General features: G+C 42.3%; 2 protein-coding genes across 2 annotated transcripts in view; one reads left to right on the top strand and one right to left on the bottom strand.

The window, feature by feature from the left end:
• Positions 1-12,884, top strand: part of arid5b (AT-rich interaction domain 5B) — a 70,288-nt gene extending 57,404 nt beyond the window's left edge. Inside the window, exons 7-10 of the mRNA XM_068568727.1 lie at positions 418-470; positions 1,577-1,674; positions 9,942-10,152; positions 10,364-12,884. Coding sequence (XP_068424828.1) covers positions 418-470; positions 1,577-1,674; positions 9,942-10,152; positions 10,364-12,364 — 2,363 coding nt within the window. The 3' untranslated portion in view covers positions 12,365-12,884. The remainder of the gene's footprint in view (positions 1-417; positions 471-1,576; positions 1,675-9,941; positions 10,153-10,363) is intronic.
• Positions 12,885-15,113: 2,229 nt separating this feature from the next.
• Positions 15,114-24,697, bottom strand: rtkn2 (rhotekin 2). Its single transcript, XM_068568763.1, has 13 exons — positions 24,644-24,697; positions 23,827-24,062; positions 22,386-22,585; positions 22,206-22,258; positions 21,945-21,998; positions 21,736-21,853; positions 21,013-21,213; positions 20,294-20,388; positions 19,608-19,714; positions 19,389-19,520; positions 18,914-19,082; positions 18,562-18,669; positions 15,114-18,208 (listed from the first exon to the last, which is right to left on the bottom strand). The coding sequence occupies exons 1-13, from the start codon at positions 24,684-24,686 to the stop codon at positions 17,520-17,522; spliced, it is 2,205 nt and encodes a 734-aa protein (XP_068424864.1). The 5' UTR covers positions 24,687-24,697; the 3' UTR covers positions 15,114-17,519.
• Between the last annotated feature and the right edge of the window lie 1,099 nt (positions 24,698-25,796).

The raw sequence follows: 25,796 nt of genomic DNA, 5'->3' as shown, positions 1-25,796 counted from the left end.
ATCTATCTATCTATCTATTTATCTGTCTATCTATCTATCTATCTATCTATCTATCTATCTATCTATCTATCTATCTATCTATCTGTCTGCTTGTCTGTCTCAAGTACAATACTTTAATATTCAGGTTTGATGTTAAGTCTGTAAATAGCGTCCTCATTACTCCACTTTATGTATTTCGACATTCCGCATAATGAGTACTTTTCAGTATATTTTGTTGTTAATTCTTCCTAAATTAAGTCTTTAACTTGTTATGGAGTATTTGTACCTGTTGCTATTGCTGCTTTGACTTAACTAAAGGATCGTAACACTTCCTCCAGGCTTGTATTTATCTCCCTCTCTCTGGTGTAATGACTGAATGTGACGTCATGTCTTTCAGCTCACTTCCTGACTGCCTTGTTTGTCTTCTGTCTTCCACAGTCAACCTTTGGACCATGTTTCAAGCTGCCCAGAAACTAGGAGGATATGAGTTGGTAAGTATTCACATGTGTGGTGATATATTCCCTCACTTTCGTTGAAGTCCCTCCCTTCAATCTTCTGTCTCCTTCTCTTTCTGTTTCCCGCTTCCTGCTCTCTTTTTTTTAATTTATTATCTCCTCCTCTGTCGCCTACACCCTACCAACCTCCCTTGTTTCTTCACTGCCCTTTTACTCCCTTCTGCCCTCCTTTTGCCCCTTGAGGTCAGTCACTATTTTCCCAAGAAGAAAAGTCTTGCTCGGAGTCACATTTAGCAAAAAAAATGATGCCGTTGTTTCAAAACCCCCCTTTGGAGTGGAAAACACATGTTCCTCTGCTCTGCACTGGTCAGAAAGGAAATTGGTGAAATCGCTCATTTTTTCCCATGTTGCAGACGAAGTGAAATACACATACAGTGTGTACCCACATGTACTGCACGCACACACACACACACACACACACAACCGAAGAACTGAGTATGCATGAGGCACAGTCATTTAACTTGGCAGCCCCACCTGCCGATTATTCATTCACTGTTCATGTGCGACGTGTTTCCAAAGTGAAGTCAATGTTTGATGTTGAGTCGTCAAGTGTATTGCTCATGCCTGTTTCTTCATTAGCTAGCTGGTTTAATGTCATCCAAACAGACAGCCAGACCAGACCGTAAACAGGATCCAGTGCATATAATTGGGGGCTCATATCCTTTTAAAACCCTTATATCTGCAGCTGATTATCTCACGTTTCATGTCCCGGCTTTGTTGGCTCTGTGGCGGCTTGGAGTTTTGTGTTTTGTGTTGTAGCCCGTCATCTGTTATGGGATAAGGGGTTATAGCAGGAACAACTGACTGCATGATGTTAACAGAGCTTATTATGTTAGAGAATTGAGTGTTGAGGATTCAATAAATGGAACATCATGACTCAGTAACTCCCCAAGACCTCAAAGTGATCTCAACCACTTGTGTTTTTTCTATTTGTTTTCCTTTTTTTTTTTTCCTTCAATTCTTTCTTCCACTCATATTTTTTCCATTTTCCTCACTCTACATTCATCTCATTGTCATCCTTTGTCTCATATTATTGTTTTCTCCTTGTCTTATCTCTTTGTCTGTTCATCCGTCCACTTCAGATCACGGTCCGCAGACAGTGGAAGCATGTATATGATGAATTGGGCGGGAACCCAAGCAGCACAAGTGCCGCCACGTGTACACGGAGACACTACGAGAGGTGAGTTATCATGGTCGGCAGTTCTATGTGACACATTATGCATGCACACATGGAACAGTTTGCATCGCCTGAAGTGAGTAAACTCCCTCACAGCTGCATCAGATATGATTTCACAATGCTTTATTCATACCATCAGGCCACTACAAGAGAAGAATTGATTTTATTCAGGGGAAGTCAATGCACTTACACATATGTGAAGAATAGTCTCTCACTGTTGGGGCATGCAGTTCTAATAGGATTAAGAAATGCTTTCCTTATGGGCCTAAATCAATTCATGATGAGATGAGATTCAGTTCTTTTTCTTAGGATTAATTGATTAGTTGTGTGGCACTGTGGAACCAATTATGCAGTAAACTCCACCCATGCTGCTGTACAAGCAGGCTAAAGAGGATTTAAAAGCTCAAAATGACTGCAAAGTTTTGAATTATTAAGTGACCTACATGGATGCACATATATAAAGTAACTACCCTCTCCGCCATATGTGCATTGCGAGCACACAGAGCAGCAAGATGAAATGAAAACACCAGTTTAATGTATTCCACTAATCATTCAGTCAGATACTGCAGCAGTTTGAATCTGCACATTATAATCACTCAGATGGTATTACCAAAGCAAAGCAAGCATATGAATATGATCCTGAGGGAGCTGTGAGGGTATTATTCAGAGCTGCTTGCACACACACACACACACACACTCGCACGCGCACACACAAACATGCACACACGCCCACTTTCCCAAGGTTAAACAAATGCCAAACACGATCTTCCCAACAAGAGATAACCAGTCGCTCATGAGGCAGGTCATTCCTCCGGGCCGGAGACCCTCTCCACATCCCTCCGGCTGCTGCAGGTTCATGCATCAGCACAGCTCAGGCACACACACACACACACACAGACACACACAGACACACACACACACACACACGCACACCTGTCAGTAATACAGCAATGTGCCAGAAGTACCATATGAGGGAGCCGGGCAGCTTCATATTGTGTCAAAATTGCATGCTGTAAGCAAATTTGCAAGCACAGGCAGTGGCGACCGGAGAGGCTTTTCCAGGAAATGTGTGAGACCAAAGGTGTGAGAGAGTATTGTTCAGTGTGTTGTATTTGTACACAAGTTGACACTGTGCCTCTAAATGTTTCGGCTGAGGGTGCTTTCAGTGTTTACGCTGGATTCCCAGCCCTCCCCACTATTGCCTCCAAACAGGGATATGTTTTATTTATGCTAATAATAGATGTGGCTTTCAAGTGTCAGAGATGATGCTGGTCAAATATAGTTGTTTTTTTTCCGCGAGAGTCAGAATACGCGTTTGATCCTTGTTTTGTGTATTCAGTCCGACGCGTCTCTGCCAAGAAAATGAGTTTTGAAGTCAGATGTGAAAAGCCGTATTGCTCATCAGTTTTTAAGGTGTAAACAGGGTCGTAGGAAAACGGGCGTCGTCGTCGGACGAAGACCGCGTGGGAAGCGGCGAGGTGTGACTGCTGCTGCGCCGGCCTTTCTCTCTCCAGCCACCGAGAAGCAGCTCAGAGAAAATAATGCTGAATCAATACAAAGCAATAATATCCACACACTGCAGTGAATATCAGGCTGACAGGGAGAGAAGGTGTAAGAGAGGGAGGGAGGGAGGGGTGGAGGTGATGTGTGTGAGAGAGAGAGAGAGAGAGAGAGAGAGAGAGAGAGAGAGAGAGAGAGAGAGAGAGAGAGAGAGAGAGAGAGAGAGAGAGAGAGAGATCAGCTGAACCTGAGCAAGTTTCCATTCAGGGGAATAATTTTAGCTGAGCCTTGGTGTTTGGGCTGCTTGGAGGGCAATTAGCTTCATTGTATTAACTCAGCAAACACGGCCATTCTCTCTGCATGATGAATGAGGCTGTTTGTGGGCTCGCTGAAGTGTGCGTTTGTTCCCCAGAGGCGTCTTTGTTTCCACCTTTAATCATTAGTCAACGTGCTACAGAAAATATAATTCACAGGGACGAATGTACAGTGTGCAAACTGGAACAACACTTATGTTTTTTCCCCTCCGCTCTGAAGGACCACTTCTGATTTGTCTCAGCGGGCCGAAGTACAGTCGAGGAGGACATGTGAAGTATCACACCGGTGGGAAGAAAGGAAACAATATTTCAGGAATTAATTGCTTTAGATTAAGTGGATACTCTCGCTTGTCTTGGCATTATTTGGGTTAAAGACTGTGGATATCCACACACATTCATTCAGCTCTCATTTTAAATTATACACATTATCCTTTTACAGCCCTAATGGTAAAATCATATGAAATGGTTTCCTAGGAGATGTTATTGTGAAAGACGGAGCCAGGGGCATAATCACTATATTTATGCCGTCCAGGAGCACTTGGTAATGGAGTTACATGGCTGAAATTGAACAGGAGATAACCTCAGCTAATTGTAATTTTAAAAGTTACTGTTTTTTAGTCGCTGAGCGCCGTTCATTAGCGGGCAGGAGGGGAAAAAAATCAATGCAGAAATGTCCAAGCCAAGGTCTGCCTGCTGCAGCTACGGGGAGGCTTTAATGATATTTATTTAAACCGTTTCCCGAGATTAGCTGTCAGGGCCCAGCGCTCTGAATTAAAAATGAGGTCATGAAAAAGATGGCATCAATAACCTTGAAATAGACTGCCTTTTGCTTCTGTGCTGTGCCATTTTCTCTCCCTCTCTCTGTCTCTCTCACTCCCTGCCTTGCACTTCATGCTGTTTCTTTCATTATACAGGTCAGCGCCTTTTAACAGCTCCTACATATTTAATCTTCCTGGTTTTCCTACGTGATCTCTTGTTACAGAAACATCACATTTCACTATCTCTGTTCATTTCTGCCTGTTACACATTTTTAATACCTCACCATGCCTTGGCACTCTAATGTAATTGCACAACAGGGTTGGTATTGGGGGATATTGGAGGGGAGGGAGGGGGGGGGGGGGTATCCATGGCAACAGAGAAGCAATTTAGAATAATTTGCTATTTAAAAACTCTTAGGTTTTTTGGGCAATAGCAGAGAGCGCAGATGAGGAGTTTTGGATTCGATCATTTCATCTTTTTAAGTATTAAATGTTTGCCAGATGTACTGAACATGCAGTCTTAGGCCTGTGAAATAGTCTGCGGCTCAAATGCAGATATGTGTTTCTTTTTAAGACAGATGCACGCCTGTTCCAATTTTAGTGGACTAGATGTTTTATTGATTCAGCCTTCATTCATTCCTCCTGGTATCGATGTTCCTCCGCATTCACTAAAGCTGCTCTCCAGCTATAAAAATACATGTGTTGCTCATAATTATGAGGAAACCTTGAGCCGGTCTGCACACCGGGAATTACAATAGAAAGAAAGAGAAAGGGGGAGAGGAGTCGCGACAGGAGTTGTTTTTTTTTCTCTTTTTTTTAATTGTATTCAGTATCTTGCACTCGTCAACATCTGTCGGCATTGTGCTCGCTGTGTTGCAGATACATCAAATGTGGCGCATTACAGCTCGCCTTGTGTAGCGCAAACACAGATTTCAATTACTCTGGTGTCTAGTTCTAAAGCAGAGGGATTACAGCGAGAGGTGGTGGGGAGGGAGTATCACCTTCATGTCCTCCCTGCTTTTTTACTCCCCAGAGAAACCGGGGGAGAGAGAGAGAGAGAAAGAGAGAGAGCGACACAGAAACAACGGCAGATTTTGAATGAACAAGCAAAAATGATTCAATATTAGGAAATAGAGTAGGGGAGGAAAGAAAAAAAAGGCAGAGAAGTTGCAATGTGGCAACATGGTTGCATATTGTCTGTCAGCATTCCTTAACACTATAAACAATGTCTCAACATGTTGTCTACATCAAAAGCATGGCCAAATTCCTTGCATATGCATGACTCTCCTACTGAATCTGGATGTGAAGATTCAGTGGGAACGCAGCCAAAGAGCTGCATGTTCTTTACACTAAAATAGCAAGCAGCTATTTTAACCTCCGATAGCGAGATGGTTTCCAGGAGACAAAACGCTTCATTGAGCATTCAGCGATAAAACCCTTTTTCTTTTCTTTTTTTTTTTTTTTTTGCCCGGCGATCTAACAAATCACAATATTGGATGATTTCTTTATGCGCGGGATTTAATCAAAAGGTCCAAGGTTTCTCTCCCTAGTGGCAATGAGAAATCACAAATTACGCCAGTGACGTGTGACAGGCAATCGACTGTATGAGAATCTATTCAAGTCTACTGAGATTAATAACTAGTTCAGTGTAGCAAATTAAATTAATGACATTCTTGCAGAGATTTCGGTCCACTGTAGGGCGGCGAGTGGGAACATATGCTGTATATTTTTGGAAATTAACACTTGAGTGTGTCTTCATGCAGAATAGCACACATTTATTTTAAACAGTTAGCACTCTTGGCTCACACCTGCTATAGCGAACATTTACCACAAGCTGCAGCAGCAGCAGCTAATGAGAGCGAACCCCGGGGGAACAGTAGAGGTCATTTTAAATCTGGTATTTTCAGACTTGACAAAGGACTTAAGTTTTTCATACATTCCTGCGCTGCCCTCCTGTTTTAACTGCATGAATGAGGGTCACCTCAAGTGGTTTGGCTTCGAGACAAAAGAGGGGCTTTGAGGCATGAATCCAAAGCAGAGGGACCAGCTACAATGTCTGTTTATCCCTCTGCAGCCATCTCGTCCCTCTCTTTCCACACAGCAGTTATTGGTTTCTCTTTGCTGGGATGATGTTTAATCATTGCATTTAGATTCGATAAAGATTTGATGTTATCTTTTTTTTTTATTTTATTCTCTTTTCCTTACAGGCTTGTAAAAGTAAGTCATTTTCTTTCCTCCAAATCTCTTTACAGCCCCCGGGGCCTGTCCACCAACTCTTTAAATAGTTTCTTTTCCTTTTTTTTTTTTTTTTTTTACGCGTGAAGCAGCTCTTGTGATCTTAACACAACACCAGTTAAAATTAATTTCAGCACGGATGGGAGGGAAATTGTTGAAATGGAACAGCCCGCAGGCTTTTTCCCCTCTTTATTTGGTGACTTAGGCATTTCTTGGATTCTAGCACACAGCTTGTTCCTGTAACACAAAACTCAGATGAGAGCAGCACATTGCTGGTAAAGTCACCTTGTTTTTGCCAAGTTGTGTTTTTTGGGGGGAGGTGCTTTGTGTGCAATCCATTATTTCAAAGGCACAGACATGCTTAGTTGACATTTGTGGTTTGAAGTTTTAGACTGTTATTGATTCTTAAGAAAGATCACACAGATATAATGCACTATATATATATATATATATATATATATATATATATATATATATATATATATATATATATATATATATATATATATATATATAATGTGTGTGTATGTATCAAGTTTATATAAATATTGCTTCATGTATATATATATATATATATATATATATATATATATATATATATATATATATATATATATATATATATATATATATATATTTATATTACCTTAATTCCATTTTCTATCTGTGCCTATTCAATGTTTATAATCTCTTTGCAACATATTTTACTTGCTTGTTATCAACATGTAAAATGGCTGCTTAAACAAAAGCCGGGTGATAAATTGGCATGAGAGGAAGTTAAGTATTTATTGACCTCATAAAAATGTTGCCTCTCCAGCTTTAATGAAATTCCTTCCTGGAATCTCTGAGTGCAGCGCACGGCCCCCTAGTGGCTCTAACGGGTAACTACACCTGGCTCTCTATCAACTCATGCAGCGGCTGCCAAGCTCAACCCTTCCCCTTCCCAGGAGGAAATTGCTACTTATATAAGTGGTATTGTATTATGAGTGCTATATAACATGATCATGACTAAGTTATATATACACTGCTTGAAATTACTCAAGTTCACACTGACGTCTCTATTAGGATTTTACACTTCCTTGTTTGACATAGTGGTGGAAAAGTGCCCTGTAGCTTGAACCTTATTTGATTATTCAGCCACTTGTGTAAATTAACATAAAACTGTACAAGGTGTATGTATTGGAATTGAAAGTCCTACTTAAACGAAATTAGTGTTTTTACAGGCTACAGTTTTGGTAAATGGTCCTGCAATTATCAAGCATAACAAAGCAAATGATTCTGATGTAGGGGACTTCCTGAGACTTTTGGTTTCTTAGCCTTTCCATTTGGAACTATTTAAGGCTCCAGTAATTTCCCGGGCTCAGCTCTTACATTATCCGGGCCTGTGACACCCCACCCCCACTCCATATTGACATTCCATAAAGTTGACCCGGGCCAAGGCAACCGTCTCTTTCCCACAGATCATTGTAATAGTCAAGAGCGCACCCTGGTATACTGCATTTATGTAGTTATGTGTGTATTTGTGTCTCTTTATATGTACCACTATATATATATATATATATATATATATATATATATATATATATATATATATATATATATATATATATATATATATATATATATATATATATATATATGCTACTTTTCTAGCCCTTTTATCTCAAGGACATTTGCACAAGATGCACATACATTTACAAGCCTGAAGAAATGAAATCCACAGTTTTATAACAGCGGAAGATTTAATCTACCTGCCTTTTCTGGGAAGCAAAGCCTAATTATAGACAGCCTGAGAACCATTTGTTTGTAATAAATTACCACCGTTGTATAGCGATTGCATGTTTTGATCTCTGTTCTCGAGGATCCTTCGTTCCTTCATTCAGAATCAGTTTTGCTCCTCATTAACATGTCATTATCCCCTCTTTCACTCCCTTTGTTTCCTTTTTTTTTTCTTTTGCTCTCTTTCCCTCCCTTCTTCTCTTTCATAACCCCTTTTGCTCTCCGTCTTTCCAATAAGTCACATTTAATAGTACATTTCCTTTCTTGGCCTGGGGCCTGGTGCCAGACCAGCTGTATGAAATGTAGTTTCACCGCTTTCCCTGCCAGCACTTTTGTTCAGAGGAAAAATAACAAAAAATCCCACAGAGCCTCTTGAACTCTCGGAGGCTTTTTTTTCTCTTCCTTTTGAAGAGGAGGCGAAACAGCTCTTGATTCATTGTTTGTTTTACCGCCATGTCCCTTAAAAGGAATACTGCAACCGTCTCTTGTCGTTACACGAGAAGACCTTATTTTTCTCATGACTGAGAAAGTCATGTTTCTGTCTGGCTTTTATGGATTGTTATTGTAAAAAAAAAAAAAAAACCTGACAGAGGAGCTGGAGAGATTTTCAGAGGAGCTTATTGAAGTTTGGAGTGTTGTAGTTTTTCAGTTGTCTTGGTTTCCTCTTTCACAACGTTTCTTATTTCTGGTCTAATGCCAATTTCCATTTTCTTTTTCTGAGCAATAAAAATACTAAAAGTTTCCCTCACTGGTTTCTTCATGTCATTATTTTACACATGGGTATTGTTATGTTCTCCAGATCGTAATGTTCCCATTAGTTATGACATCAGATGCGGAAAATTGAGTTGAGAAGGATTCAGAAGACAAATAACAGAAGTCAAAAATAGTTAAATGTTTTTTTTTCCACAGGATCGTCCTTGTCTCTCCGCATGTACTTGGTTAAGTCGGAGCATGTGCAGCTATCATTGCACTAAATCACGTCAGCTGAAATATTATATTACTGTAGCCACTTTAAGGGCTTCTGTGATTAATCACATTTATATATTAAATTAGATATGATATGATATACGAGATTTAAATTCTTCCAGGCACTTTCCCTCCTTTTCACTCCCAGTGTACATTCAGAGCACACACCCACAAGAACAACACACACATATTTTTTTCCTGTCAAGGATTAACTAATATCTAATGCGATCTGTCTCAGCAGGAGATGGCTGGTGACTCACATTCTCTCTCTCCCCTCTTTCTCAACACACACACACACACACACACACACACACACATACGCTGGCACCTATCTGAACCTGGATTTCCCCTAACCTATTAATTACAATGGGATTGTTAACGCTTGCCACATATTTAAGCAAGGGAGGTATTTGATACTCATGCCTGTGGCAAAGCTGCAGCTCATTCTGTTTTTGCTGTTATGAAAACAAAATACTCATGTTGTTTATTCTACATTTTACTCTTTAACCTGGAAACCAAATTAAGCAACAGTGGCATATTTAGGATATACTTCTCCTGGCCCACGTGCAAATGTATAGTTTTGTGTGTAAAATTGATTTGTGTTTGTGTGCGATGAATCAAAACATAGATGAGTAATAGCGCCTGGTTCAACCTGACATGGCATAACGGGATCAAACCACAAGCTCATCTGCATTCCTTTGCCTGCATTCTTCCTCAGGCTCCTCCTTCCCTACGAGAGGCACGTTAAGGGCGAGCATGACAAGCCCCTCCCCTTGGTCAAACCCAAGAAGCAGGAGGGCGGCCAAGAGAAGGCTTCAGGAGCCAAAGCCAAAGGAGTGGGGGCCAAGAAATTCAAAGGCTTCAACAATCCCAAGCTGGGGAGTAGAAAGGACCGAGGGGAGGCGGTGAAAGACCAAGAACAATCACAGGTCAGTCACAGATTTCTCCCAATTGCCGCCTCATCAGGATTCAGAATTCAGTCACATTTTAATCTCCCTGCGCTTTCTCATCAACGCTTCACCTTCTGTCTTGAATTCGTGTCGTCTTTAAAATTTCCCAAAAATAAGAAAATGTAAAAGTGCCCTGTTTCTTTTCTGTTGAGAGACAACTGTAACAACGGTAATTTATCTCCGCGTGCAGGACTCCAAGGAGAAAGAGGAGAATCATGAGCTGCCAGCAGACGTAAAAGAGGAGGTGTCTCTGAGAGATGAACCAATTGTAATAGAGGAGGAAGAGTTGCACGTTACCCTCAAGAAAGAGGAGTCGTTGGCAGTGGAGCAGCCATCTTCACTCTGTCCCAAAGAGTCGGACTGCAGAGCCCCACATGCTGGTTTGTCCCTCCACACGGGGACCGGTCCCCGGCCTGAATGGAGGCAAATCAGCGAGGCCCTACAAGCCAAACTCTCCTGTGAACAGCAAATTGACGGGCATTTCATTCCTAAAATCCCTTACCTGCCTCACCGTTGGGATCAGAACAGACCTGCTGGACATGTTGCTCTGCCCGAGCCCTCCTCCAGGGTCAAAGACTCCATAGAAAGTCACGGTGGGAGGGTGGGGAAAGTGTTACCCATGTGTAAGCAGGCCGACAGACAGTGTATAGACTTGAGCACAGATTCCTTCCCAGAGAAAGAAGACTATGTGGCCATAAAGAAGGAGTCCGCCCAGAACCCCGCACAACCGGCTGCCTACTGCAAATCCAGTCAGGGGGTCATGTCCCCGTTAGCCAAAAAGAAGCTCCTCTCCCAAGTGTGTGAGTCCAACCCTTTCTCCTTTACGCCTCCTTCTCTTCAGCCGCCACATCCCACGGTGACTTCCTCCCTCCCCGTCGTGTCAGTACCTGAAAGGGAGAGGGAGAAGAGGAAGGGCGACGAGGAGGCGGGAGGACAGAGACTCGGGTGTGTGTCGGACGGCGTCCCGGAGGTAGCGCCCATATTCAGGCCATCGGTCATCCAGCACGCGCAGAGCAGCAAGCCTCACCAACAAGCCACCAATGGCCCCTCGGAGAGGAGCGCTGCCGGGGAACTCCCGGAGACGTACAGCTGCCGGACCAGCCGTCACCTCCAGCCTCAAGCCAATCCGCCGTGGCAGCCCTATCTCCCCCAAGCCCATGCCCAGGACGGCGTGGAGAACGCCGGGGAGACGCTACACCAGGGCCCGGCTTCACAGCCCCGGAGCTACACGAGCGACTGCTACTCCTCCCCTCACCTCCACAGTCTGTACAGGCAAACGGAGAGCTGCCTGAGCCAGGAGAGGATGGTCGGCTTCCCCAACGGAGATCGGCGAGAGCGCTACATCAGAGACCACGAAGGCAGCTTTGTCTGTGGCGGCCTGGAGCAAGAGGGCTTGGCCTACAGATCTCACTACGGTGACAGGACTCAAACACACATAGAGAGGAGAGAGGCAGACGATGAACCCAGAGACTTTACCATCTCGAAACCTCTCTCTCAGAGGGGGTCCTCCTTCTCGAAGCCCTCCTTCTGCAATCTCCCGTACCCCATCATGCACCAGGGTTTGGATTCCCACCCGAAGGCGTGCAGAGTTCCTCCCATGACAATCTCGCCCCCCAAACAGAACCCAGCGGAGTCATCGCAGCCGTTCCCCAGCCCGAAAGCGCCGAGCAATTCGTCCCTCGGCAGCCCCCTTCGGCCCAGCAAGCGAAGCCTCTTGGACCCGGAGGGCGAGGACGTTCCCGAAAGGAAGGTCCGCGTGGTGACGCCCGTCCACCCGGCCGGCGCGATCCGACGCAGCGACCCGGAAGAGCTGAAACCGGCCGAGCCGGCGCACGCCGTTCACCTCATCAACCACCTCCCCGAGGGCCACCCAACCACTACCTACAATCCACATCTCTACACTGCCATGTACGCACCCGGCAGCCTGGTCTCCCCAGGAGACGGGCTGCACCAGCACCCAGGTCTGCAGTACCTGAAGAGCCAGTCGGCAGTGTCTCCCCTCATGCCCCCGTTAGCCTTCCACTCCATGATGCTTCACAGGCAGCTGCTGGCCACCAGCCCCAGCCCGCACCACTTCTACAGGCACCCGGGCGGGGCAGCACTGTACGGGGACCTACTGCACCACCTGTACCCTCTCTCCACCCTCCCACCCCCTCAGCTGTCCTCGGTACACCCCAGCACCAGACTGTGAGAGGAGGATGTACTCCACCCTCTCCTTCTTCATCCTCTCAAACTTTTTTCCCCAGCTTCTCTCTTGTCTTTCTGTCTCTCTTGCTCGGGGATTGTGGCTCAGACGAAAAATAAACACTGACTCTAAAACTTATCACAGACCGATAAACTCGTCATTCAGACTGAAAATTCCATTCTCTTTTTATTTTTTTTGTCGTTTTTTTTGTGTGTGTTTTTGTTTGCATTTGTTTATATACTTTGCACTGTTCTTTGTTTTTATCACCACTTACTGTATATTTTTGTCGTTCAAGTCGTATCCTTATTTGCACAATGCTCGTGTGTATGTGCTCACAAATCAGTTCGCCGCTCTCAGCCACCATGAGTCAGGTTGTTGCTCTGAACGCGTGAAAAGTGGAGGGCAACAGAGAAAAGCCATTTGTTTACTGCATCTGAGGGCTAAAAACTGTTTTCGCTTAAAAACACTACAAGTAACCTGCCGACTTAAATGAAATTATATATATATATATATATATATATATATATATATACAGGTGCGTTCGCCTTGCAAACAATGTTCAAGAGCTGTTTAGTGCATTATCACACTTTAGGCAGCCAGTGGTGTTGCGTCTGTTTACATGTCCCCACGCTGAAAGCTGATGCCGGCTTGTGCCACAGTAAATCCACCCGGACGCCTCGGCATTGACATTAACACTCACTGCGGTGCTAAATATATAGTTGTATCATAACATTCAGAGGTGCTGTGTATAACATATGTACTGTAGACTCACATTTTACTCGGTTCAGGTCTTTCTTCGTTTATGTATTTCAGTCCAGATTACGCAACACAAGCGGTTGTCATGTTCAATCTGGTGACAATTCCCGAATGTTTTTTAGCGAGTTAATGAACAGCCGTTTTTAATTTTTACTCTCTGAATTGAAAGTAATTTGAACCTAAAGCCCCTTGTGATGAGTAGACTGTAGCAGCTTGTTTTTGTCTGTCGGACCAGCATAATGAAGCAGCCGTCTGCTGTGGAATGCTCACCACAAGAAATCATCTTTTTGTTCTTGACTTGAAAAGCTCTCTTTTTAGTGAACAGACTCTCTTTTTTTTTTTTTTTATTCAACCCGCTGAAAAGACTCACTGTATGATTTGATAGGAATGTTGTCACTTAGGATATTATTGCTTTGCAAATATCTGTGCCTTTCGCCGTCTTGGATTAGAGTTAGCACTACAGTTGTTAAGGTTTATCTTCTGTAGCAGGGTAGAAATATCAATATTACTGTCACTCTCGCCTGAAATGCAGCGCACAGACATTCGTACAAGAACTATATGGCACACTTTGGGTTTCAGACACCAGACTCGATAGGTAAGGCACAACATTTTTGAGTTTTTTAGAATTTAAACAGTTATGCTTTGAACCTTATGGTTAGCGTTAGCGCTTAATGGCTCTATTTACTTAGCTGAACTGTGTCAGACAGTCAATTATTGAAGAACCTGAAAAGATTTACTGATATTGACACGGGTCTGGTGTCTGTCATCCGCAGGGCATGTGTGCTTTGGGTGTTTTCTAGCAGTGATGAAAAGCTACCAGACTCCATAAAATATGCCGACCATGCTCCGCGGCCTGAGGTGAAACGACAACACCTGCTTTTGGCTTTTACAACCACTATAATTGCAATCCAGGATAGTCGAAATACACAGTCGAACATGGCTGGTGTTTCAAAAGAAGAGAAGAAAAAGAAAAGCTGTAAATGTCTGTGTGAAGTTGAACTGAATACTTAGATAAAGACATTCATTTCCGATAAAGTACTGTACATTGCTGTGTGTAGGTAAAACTGGCATTACTGCTGGCTCCTGTACAGAACATTCATACGGGATCAATTCATGACAACCCCCTATCTCTCGTCTTATTTTCTATGTAAATAGCACTGTAGATAGTACCGCGTGGTTGTTATCATATAAACTGTTATAATCTGTAAATAGTACAAAAACAGTATAAAAGTTGGTTACACAATCTAGCCGTGCCCTTGTTCGCGCTGTTTCAAGGTCGCCGTGATCATGTTAGATTTAAACAAACACTACAATTTAAGAATTAGAAGATTATTTTTTATTTCTCGTCGTTTCACTTTTGTTTTCACGTCATTTCCATTAATGTGCATCCTGAAAGTGTTTTTGATACAGTAGCCATCTGTTTACCAATCACCCAGCTGGCGAGCAAGACAAAAAAATAAAGACATTTTGTATGATATGACCTCCTGTATATTTAATTAAAATATTTTACTATCTATTCATGTTTCCTCAGTTGTGTTCTTTAACTGAAGTGCAGATGAATAGCGATGGCTGAATAAACTGATATTTAACGCAAGTGTACTAACGTCAATGTGATGTTCTCTTTTTCCCCCCTTGAGTAAATGCAGTGTGAATGGGGTTTTATTATTGTAATACCATTATCTGGCTATGAGATTCCATCCGCCTTAATCTTCACAACAGGCTACCTCTGGGCTCAAAGCCAGAGAAGCCTCCCCAGTATTTGCTGCAGTAGAGAAATGTGCCAGTGAGTGTATCTCTATGGGATGTGTGTTGGGCTGCAATAAAAGCTATACTTTGACTTTTATTGCCACCCCCTGGTAAACCTTTACCATGAAAAATATTCAGTAATACTTCTAAGCTCAGCAAAAATGAAGCACCGGGGTAGAATGTAGGTTGTTTTATTGCAGATGAGCAATAAATGGAGAAAAATACAGTTAAGATTACAAGACAATAATGAACAGATTGAGGAGAAAATTGCACTTTTTTAAAGAAGTAAAAAACAATATTTTGTTTGGTTACATTGCACTAAACGCCAATTATTCTGCACTACAACAATATTAATGTATATATCTACTTGTACATAACCACAGTGCCACTTAAAGTCTAAATAATTAATACGCTAAAGTAAAATTGAGATGACATGGCAGTGTTCTACTATGAAAAGGAATTACAGAACATGGAAATCAATACAAAACGTTTTTTGTTTTCAAAATACAAATTATTGCTGTTGTATAAAAAGACAAATATTATAAAAACATTGTAAATTCGGCTCATTAGTTTGGCTCTAATAAAAACACATTGTTCCTTGTTTAGTCATAAATCAGTTAGTACATTTAGATCACATGCTTTCCCTCATGCCCAATATCCACAGGGGCGACATTTCCTGCCTTCACTCGGATTACACAGTTAATATGAAATACTACAGAACATGTTAGCCTTCCCCATAATTGTCAGCAACATTGGCATGTAATTCAATGTTCCTTAGTCCCTCGCGTGCTCACTGGAACTGAACATTGCCAAGATTATGATGGATAACACAGGAAGTCCAATAGAATTATTGTGGTGGTTTTAGCTGTAATACAGACCGAGGTGGAACCACATCAGCACCAGTTAACGCTAATGCTATGAGGTTTGACCCAGGAACCATCCCTTGTTCTTACAGGTAGATACAGTATTAAATCAAAGTGACTAATGTGTCAGTAATACACACTGAGCATAAAAATGCTTGCTAATATTGAGCAGCATCCTCTTTGTGCCATCCATTCTGGAGTTCTTTCAAAGCTTTAACTAAATCCGCACCCCCCTTGATTAAACAGAATTTCAGGGGGTGAGATAAAAAGAAATGGGATTGCGGCTTTCACCACACTGCTTCATCTGCCCAGCCAATATCAGAGAAAGTAGCAAAACCTAATGTTTTGTACACTGTGTGCAATTATGAAGAGCGTTCTTCAACATGTGACTGCTAAGTGGTTGAAATATTTTAGTGGCTGGCAGCATTGGATATGTTCAAAACACAAGGGCAGTCATTATTTTAGCCACTCCAAAAGAGTCATTCATTCGATTATGTTCATGGCATTTACAGGCTGCAGTGTTAAATTATGTTGGACACACTGTGTAGCCACTGAAAACCAAGGTCACTCCATTATTAAGACCTCTGAGGAATGGAGAAGTCACATTAGGGCTTGCAATTGCTCCTAAAATCCCGTTCCCTTAAAATCAGCTATAGTGGTCATAAAGTTGTCACAGTGAGTGGAAGAAGTCAATAGTTCCAAAAGGAATGACTCGTTCAGTCGGCCAATGGATCAATTCCAATTTGAGTGCTTTTGCAAAGGCTCTTTCTTCGGCCCATGTCCCAGAGTTGAGAAATAAGCCTTTCTATTTCAGTGGGATTGATGATGACGGTGCTCGGGCCAACGCGCAGCTTTCAACTGCATCTATTGGTTAGCTGCATGTGAAAGAGTTCTTAAATGGAGAGTGGAGATACAGTATCGATATTGTGATATGAGCTGTCGACTGGGATTTGGGTCGCCATGATGGACATTGTGAGGACCTTTTGCTTTCAAGAGACCACGTCACGCACCCGTCCTTAAAAGGTTAAAGAAATAGGTCGACGTTCCGGGAAATACGATGAGAAAGTCAATACCACTCTTTTGTCTATCGTTGCAATATGAAGTGGGAGCCCGTCAATGGTTAGCTTAGCTTAGCATGAAGACTGAAAGCAGGGGGAAACGACTAGCCTGACCGTCCAAAGGTTAAAAGAAAAGTCCTTTAAATCTCAAAAATTGATTGATTCTATATTGTTAATGTAATCTTTACAAAAACCAAAACATAAAAATAAGTAGCTGTGGATTCACACTGAATTATGTGCCAGACAAGTTCTTAGCTCGGAGTCATATCGACACCCGAAGACTCTCAGGCTGCAGTAATTCACTGCTCCCAACCAGGAAAGTGTTGCACAATAAGCCTCCTTTAAAATGGGGCATTTTAGTTCTTGGATTACAAAATGGTTAGTGAATTTTAAAGACGCTGGGAGGCAGATTTTGTTGCCTTTGGACAGAGCGATACCCACCAATCCAGTCTTTATGCTGAGCTAAGCGCCTCCAGCTTCGTATTTGATGTACAGATGAGTGACTTGATCTTTTCATTCAACTTGCGACATGAAACACAATTTCCAAAATGTTTAACTATTGAAAAATGTTGACAGACCTCACCAATAGCCATGCCCAAAATATCAAGTTTTTGGTATTAGGTGCTGTAAAACATATTGTGATATGTGATTTTTTTTAATCAACGCCTTTGAGCTCATTTTAACTGTATTGTAGGCATTCGTATTAGTGGGATGGTTAGTTGTTGTCTACGGTCGAGGTCACACGGCTTTAAGGTTCATCCTCTCTCTGATAGACTTCCTCAGTTTGCTCTTCGCTGGACCTGGACCGTGACTTGGTCTGATGAAGGTATGTTCACCTGCGGCATCAGTGCTGTGGTTCTGGTGCTCCGGCTGCTGGAGGGGAGGCTGAGGCTGACTTTGTGGCTGTACACCCAGGACGCCCAATGGAGCGTTTCTCCGGTTGAGGGCGTCAGCTCCTCCAGCATTGCTCCGCTGGAGCTGCTGGATGATGGCAGAGAATTTGGCATCCAGGGATGGTCTGCCGGTTTTGGACCTTGTGGCCGGGCGTGAAGTCCAAGCGCTGGAATTCTCCTTCTCCTGGTACGAGGGCGGAGGGAGCGGATCATGAAGAGAGGTGGGGAGGGGAGGTCTGGCAGGGCGGCTGGGAGGAGCGTAAGGCGCCCTTACAGAGGGCGGGGGTGGAGCGCGGCGCTTCTTGTTGCTGATGGGCGTAGTGCTGGTGTTGGGGCTTGAACAAGGGGTGGAGGTTTTGCTCTGGGACAGAATACCCTTCTGCACTACCACTGAATGGGACCCTTCAAACAGCGAGGACCAATTAGGCGCCTCCTTCTCCTCTTCGGGGCCAATCAGAAAGTGGCCATCTGTTTCCTCTATCTTGTTGTGGATGATGTCTGTGATGCTCTCAAACTTGCTAGGTGAATTTATACCTGCACGTCGGAAAAAAAAGAAGAAAAAAAAAGAAGTTAAATTGCAGTTTCTTTTCCCATATTTGATTAAAGTGTTTTTATTAAAATGCCGAAAAAAATGTATGTAACTGAGTTTTATCTCAATGCTTTACCACTGAAATTAAAGCTATTATGTGTGGTTTATATATATATATATATATATATATATATATATATATATATATATATATATATATATATATATATATTCCAATGAGGTGTCCGATTTGTTTTGAGCATAATGTCTTCTATAAATAGATATAATATACAAAACCTGAAGTCAGCGAATTATCAACCTCGTCACTTCACCCACTTGCTCCAATTACTCTACTCACTGAGGTCATTGTAAACAGAGTCAGCCTGCTTGGTGAGGAAGAGTGATGGTTTCCGTGGTGACGCGACCTCAATCTTCATTAGCTTGTTGCAGCATTGCAGCCACTGGCCTGGTTGTGAACAAGGAGAGGCATATGAGAGAGACAGAGAGAGAGAGAGAGAGAGAGAGAGAGAGAGAGAGAGAGATAAAGGTTATAACATATTTTCTCGCTAAGTTTAACTATTCTTGGCCAAACATACTGACATACACACACTCCACCACAAGTCCTTTTTAGGGAGCATACCTGCTGTGTACACACTTTATGTAACCTATATACACCCTTCTGCTGTACGTTTACACTGAAACACACTCACTCTGATCATAGAGGTGCTGGTGGAGGGCGTCCAACCAGTCCTCCAGCTCTTGTCTGGTTTCTGTAGTGAAGACGATGGTGTCGGACCCCTGTGGTGAAGGGTTGATGATGGACAGACTCCTGGATTTCTGCCCCGCAGACTCTTTCTCCATCACACGGATTCGGGTGTCCTGCAGACACAACACAGCACAATGACTGAGCATAAGGTGACAGTGCTGTTTCAGATATGCACCAAACAGCACATCGCTGATATTGCACAAAAGAAATGACTCAGCGGGAAAATACCAAAGAGGCAAGAAGCATCTCTGTAAGTAATGTGGCATTTTGTTATTTACTTATAATTGTATTATTATACATCGTTATTCTGCAAATGTAAAAAAAAAAAGGTTGTTTTTTTTTATCTAACACAGTGTCATTTCTTCCAGTTCTGTGTGATGCATCAAATCAAGTTGCCCTGTTGCAAGAGATTGTCTTACCTTGTTGACGGGTACTTTGAGAGTGGGCTGCACTTTAGCATCAATTTCTTCTGGGGTGAAGTAACAGGACAAAATGCCAGAACTCAGCACGCAGTAAAGACTGCAGCAGCGGTACATCCCCTCCACATTTAGCTGAAAATAACCAGGAAAAGAACACTGAAGTAGTGACCCAGGAACCAGCTATTGAGTGAAAGATAATGAGAACAGCAGTGAACGCACTTTCTGGCTCAGGTAGCCGCTCGTCATGCTCTGCGTCATGCAGGTCGGCTGGGCCACCAACCGGCAGCAGAGGTTGCCATAAAGTGGAAGCCAGGAGGACCACTCAGCTGTGCGGAGGAAGAGCAGCAGCGGCAATAAAACCTACATGTTAATAAAGTACTATATGCGTTACGAAACGATAGAAGGCACTCATTAAGAACTTTTTTACTCTTACGTGAAAAGAGTACAAAACATAATTTGTCAACTATTTGAAATACATCCGACTAAAACTTTCAAGTTACGAAGGTGTAGTGTTACAGCACGTCTCAAACACACACACACACACACACACACACACACACACACACACAAGAGAGAGCTGATTTATGTTCCTGTCACATAACTTCTTGTCATACGAGCTTAAACAATAACCCCAAATATGTCTAACGTCTAACGACACGGTGCAAACTCAAGAAAGAAAATCCAGCCTCAGCACTCACATTCTTACCCATTTAATCATGCGTGCAAAGCAAGAGAATCTTTTCCAAGGTGAACTTCACTCATAGCTTATTTTGTTGAATTTTAGATTTAAACTTGAATGGTGCTAAAAACACTGCGTCATTACAGGACTGATTCAAATCAGGGACTAAAAAGCTCAATCCCTTTATATCCCTAGATATTAAGTTTCTGCCGCTTTTGCTTCTTACCGTCTTGGAGGACAATGAGGGAGTGAGACTGGAAGCTGCCTTCAGCCTCAGGCAGACACAATGACGTGTAGGCCAGCAGGTTGTACTTGGCTCCACTGGTTACAAGTACACACACACACACACACACACACACACACACACACACACACACACACACACACACACACACACACACACACACACACAGAGTTTAGCATTCTTAAAAGTATCCTGCATTGACTCATTTTCATTCCATGGCTTAACCATAAAAGATTCATGCTCAACTCTAACCCTAATATTAAATACACATCAATAAACAAAGACTAACCCTTCAACTCCAACATGTGCACACAAACCCTGCAGTATTTGCTTTGTGTAAATTATCTCTTTGTTCAAGGGCCTAATGATCCCAATGCTTCTTCTCCACTGGACAGCTGGTTTACATCACTTACAGATGTTCAGTTTGAGAGATTTAAATGTTAAGTACAAATAGAAAACAGCTGGGCGGGAACATTAAAAGCATGCATATTCAAATGAAATAGTTATTATTGGCTCGAAAAAAACAAGCGAATGTCCAAAGGCTAAGCATATCAGTATTCAAAAGCCAAAATATTGGTTTAAGTCAGTGCACAGTGTGGCTACACCATTTGTTCCAGAACCGAGCCAAAATTGAGTTTGTTCCCAGCTGCAGGAATTTTAGAGCCAAGAGTCTGTAAAGGGTTTTATGGAGCAATACATACACGGGTATGGGGTTGTACTGCAGGAAGGTGTCAGGGTCTGGATTGACCAGCAGAGGGCACAGCTTCTTCCCAGCCGTCTTTCCAAAGGAGCTGCGGAGCTTCTTGGCCAGCTTCTTTGGTGTGTTCACCAGCGTGAGCTCTTCCTCCAGGGCACAGCTCCACAGCTCCACCTTCAGCTCAAACTCAGGTACTGCTTCTTTACTAGAAGAGGACACAGACATTTGCAACCAGAGCATGAACAATCACATGCACATAAATATGGAAGCCCATTCCGCCGCAAAAAAAGAAAAGAATTAGGACTTTTTTTTTTTTTTTATTAGGACCTAAAATAAAATAATTAAAAAAATAGGACAAAAAATATATATATCGACTTTTTTTTTGGTCCTATTTTTTTTGTGTGTGTGGCGAAAATGGGCTTCCATACATAAACCATGTTAGAGCAAGATTTAAAAAAAAAATACTTGAATAAAAAATGACCGTACACAGCAATTGTGAACATTGATAGATCTGTCAATATTTGTAGAAAAAACTCAAATACATATTCCTTATATTCATAATACTAAATAAAGAACACATGTCCAGCAGCATACTCTTCATATAATATATTCTCCACAATACAGACACGTACATCCCTCATTGTACAGCAGCACAAAAAGGGTGTCCCCAAAAGTAAGTGCAGCTGTTGTAAGTGTATTATACTGCATATTGGGACTAGATACTTACAAGACGGTGACTCCTTCAAAGCAGATGTCAGTGACCGATCTGTCCACCACGACCATCTCTGTGGCAAACACCTCCGAGCCAATCTGCATCAGACAGAACACCGCCACCCGCCGGGAGCCTACAGAACACAAGGGATGTAACCGTGTGTTAGAACATGAGGCGCAGCTAAACAGAGAGCATGAGTGGGAGCAACACAAAGACAGACTTACTCCCTCTGTTGTTAAAGTAGGCCGAGTCCCTCCACATCAAAGGAATGCGCAGCCCTAAATCAGCACAGGGCAAAAGAAACACTCTTAAGAGTTTATTTGGAAAATGCTCTATATCCATTTTGTGACAAGAAGTTATCTTACAAACTACTAAAATTGGACTTAATTTTGTGATAGACATATATTTTTGTGTATAGGTGTCATAGTTATTATGCACCGACACTCTAGTACTGAATTATTCTGGTAAAAAGGGAGAAATCTCACCAGACATTGCAATCGTCCCATTACAAGGCACGCGATCATCTGAATCTGAAAATCTGAAGAAAAACAAAATACAAATCTTGAGACAACGTGTGCTGAAGCTGGCATTGCAACTGTGCAACTTGACAACAACCAACAATAAGACACCCTAGAGGGTCTACAGGAGAGCATCCGACTCCTCACCTCGCGGCCGCTCCGATCCCGTCCTGCTCCTCTTTCTTCTTCCGCAGCTGAGCGAGATAAGCCTTGATCCTGGCGTTGCAGGTCAGCAGGTTCTTGGAGGCGTTGAGGACCTGCTCTCTCTTACTGCAGGCCAGCAGCAGCTTGTATGCGCCCTCACGCATCCGAATCTCAAAGTCCAGCTTTTCCTGCACGTTCGTGTTCTTCTCGGGGGAACATAGAAAAATGATAAATAAATGTTGTTTTTCTAAAGAAACTAAATCCCCTGCAGTGTTGTTACATTACACAAAAAGGCACATTAATTATATACGCAAACAAGAACCCCTTTGAGACAAACAGTGCACTCAATTTTGTGTGCCTCTGAATAGGAGTTATTGTTGTTTGCTGTGATTCGCAGCACACAACTTTCTTTTTGACACAAACAGAGCTGAAGCTTCATGCAAAGTTCCTTGCCACAGATAAACCACATATTACAAGGCTCCAAGGGTAATGTGATCTTCTTTCACAGCTGTTGGCTGCCACCACAGGAGGGTATAAGGAACCACCACAATAAATGTGACAATAATACACTGATGTGTAAAAATGTCACACTTGTGACAGAGGAGCCAACTTCTTGATGCATGCAGAATGTTTGAGTGGTTATGTAAAGCAGTAACAATCAGTTAGTATAAGGTATATATGCTCCCATGGGACGACATAATGAGCGCACAACTTTATGGAGATGGAAATATATTTATGGCATGCCGCAAAAAATAAAAGGGAACAGTGGCAGGAAATATGTCTGTGGGAAGTTGTAGCTGACATATTTGAGGCCTAGATGGAGTATAATAATATCTGATATAATCTGACAATATTCTGAATTAAAAAAATAACGCTTTTTCAATTTGGTATGGAAATTTGGTCTTGGTGGGTTATAGTCCAGTTACGTTCAGATGTACATGCACAGTTGTTTTAAAGACACAAACATTATATTTCTCCATATCACAAACTAAAACAGCTCCTTAGAAAGCTATCTGCAGAGTCACTCAGAAGACCTTTGGTCTGCAACAACTTAGTTCGAGCCAGCAGAGCTTTAGTCCCGCATTCAACAATGCAGAGTACGAGGCTCTGGTTTCAGGCATCAGTGACATTAAGGGTCAACTCCCGTATTGGATAACCGGCCCACCCAGTGAGCTTTGTCTCAGGGAACTGAAAGCCGGTGTGTGAATGCCTGAGGAAGAGACGTTAGAAAACCCACGTCGTGAATGACAAGCTACTTCATCACAACCTCTCGAATACGCTCGTTGGAAGCGTTTTAATAAGAAGGACGGTTGATTCGCGTGTTCACGTCGTGTTCACGTCGTGTTTACGTCAATATCGTAGCGCCCCTCAATAGTCAACTGGAACGTCATTATGAAACGTGTTTGCGGCACAGGGCCGCGCTCCGTAACGTTAACCGTCATACCTCTGCTTGCAGGAACAGTGTACTCTGTCGTATTTTCTTCCGTTTGATCTCCATTGCGACCGCGGAACCGGCCGATAAAAACGACCCGGCGCTCCCGTTTCGCTTGGAAGTTTGAACGTCCCGCGGATCGTCCATGTTCTCCGTCCATTCGCCAGCAAGGGCACGAGCAGCGCGTTCCCGCTCCAACTGCCGACGCCCCTCCAACGTACAGAGGGGCTCGATTTGTGACACGGCGTCTGCCGTAATGACAATTTTTGTCAGGTAAACGCACAAGCATCTAAATCCATTCAGAAGATCAATATTTATAAATATAAGTATATTACATAAATCAATATAATTATGTATATTATTATTACATTGCATATGCAATTTAAATTAAAATTGTTAAACTATTGAGGGAAGTTTAAGATAAGATGAAAGATAAGATAAGATATTCCTTTATTAGTCTTACAGTGGGGAAATTGCCGGATTACAGCAGCAGACAGGTAAAGTGCACAGGTAAAGTGCACAGTAATAAAGAACAGTAAAGAATCCACAATAGCAATAGTATATATACAGATTAAAATGTAATACAAATGATGAAGTTAATGTGATTTTTTAACATCTTGGGTAACGTATAACCTGAACGTTACCTAAGATGTTTACATTGAAATGACAATAACTTCCAATAGGGACACTACCAATCTTGAAACAGACACATCAAGGAAAATGCCTGTGTTACGGATTAAAAGCAAACTGCAGTGAAGCAGCTTACGATAGCTCAAAATACAAAATAACAACAAAATAAGTGGACGGGGCGTTTTTGGAAATTACATACAAAATAAACACTCCGCCTTGCCAGCCGGTACGTCCAAAGACATAAACCGAGTGCTTTTACGCCAACAGAGAGGGAGCGTCATTGTTCCAGACAACATTCTCGATTTTGAATTTTTTTTTGGGAAAACAACATTATCTAATGTTATTTTGGTAGGGATGCATGTTTAAAATACTTGAATATTTAAATAAATAGTAATTGGTTTGACTTTTTTTTATTTTTTTTTAAATATATACAAACAAAACATTTAAGTGAACTCGAAGAGTATTAATTAGTCCGCCTCTTTTGATATGTGAATAGGTTTTAAGCATTTAGTCACTAAGGCAGTATGGTGGCATAAGATCTAATAGAATATCGTTTAAAATGTAATGTACGTTTGATCTAACGAAATGAGCCCAGTAAATATAATTCCGTTGCAACATCCTCATTTACTTCGCTGGTTCCTGTAGTAGTTGTTTGGTTCCCGGACATCCTTCTTTATTAAAAGCTGCGCATCGTGCAAAAGACACTGCTTTTATTTTCAGCATCAAATATAACGTAGCCAGCTGCGCAGTTCAGATTGTGGAGAAGTCACAAAACACCCTGAAACGTGACCAGTGAGTCCAGGAAACCCGCCCACCCGGTTCTGGCTGACAGTTTCTGGTCGCGTTGGAAGCATCCATGGCTGGAAGTGTAGACGCAGGCGCTGCTCTGGATGAACTGTGTCAAGCTAAACAGAGACGTTGACCTCAAACCCGGAAATAACGATATCCGCTTTCAAAATAATAAGGTAGCTTTTTTTTTGGTGGGAGAAATTAAAATGATATAAGATGCATGACTAATCCTCTAATCCAGTGTGTGCACAATGATGTCAGCTACTTTGCCATCTGCAGAGGATTTTCATTGCCATAAACTGTACATGTCTGTAGGTAGGTATATTATAGTCCAACCAACATGATAATGTTAAATGAGGAACCACACAGATGCCAACATTAAGCTTCAGATACTGTAGTCTAATTCAGGCAAAAACCTTGACCTTTCTAGTTTCATGTTTCAAACTTACTGCAGAACTCCTTATTAAGAAATCAGATTTATGAAACAAGTATAAATACATACATATATTGGTTACAACATATTCTCAATTGAGCAAGACTGTATCACATGGATAAAGGGGTAG

Source organism: Clinocottus analis, unplaced genomic scaffold (genome assembly GCF_023055335.1).
Source record: "Clinocottus analis isolate CAN_PGR_092001 unplaced genomic scaffold, fCliAna1.0.p SCAF_8, whole genome shotgun sequence".
NCBI classification, from domain to species: Eukaryota; Metazoa; Chordata; class Actinopteri; order Perciformes; family Cottidae; genus Clinocottus; species Clinocottus analis.
The sequence above is the reverse complement of the archived record's forward strand: the minus strand, read 5'-3'. Positions and strand labels throughout refer to the sequence as shown.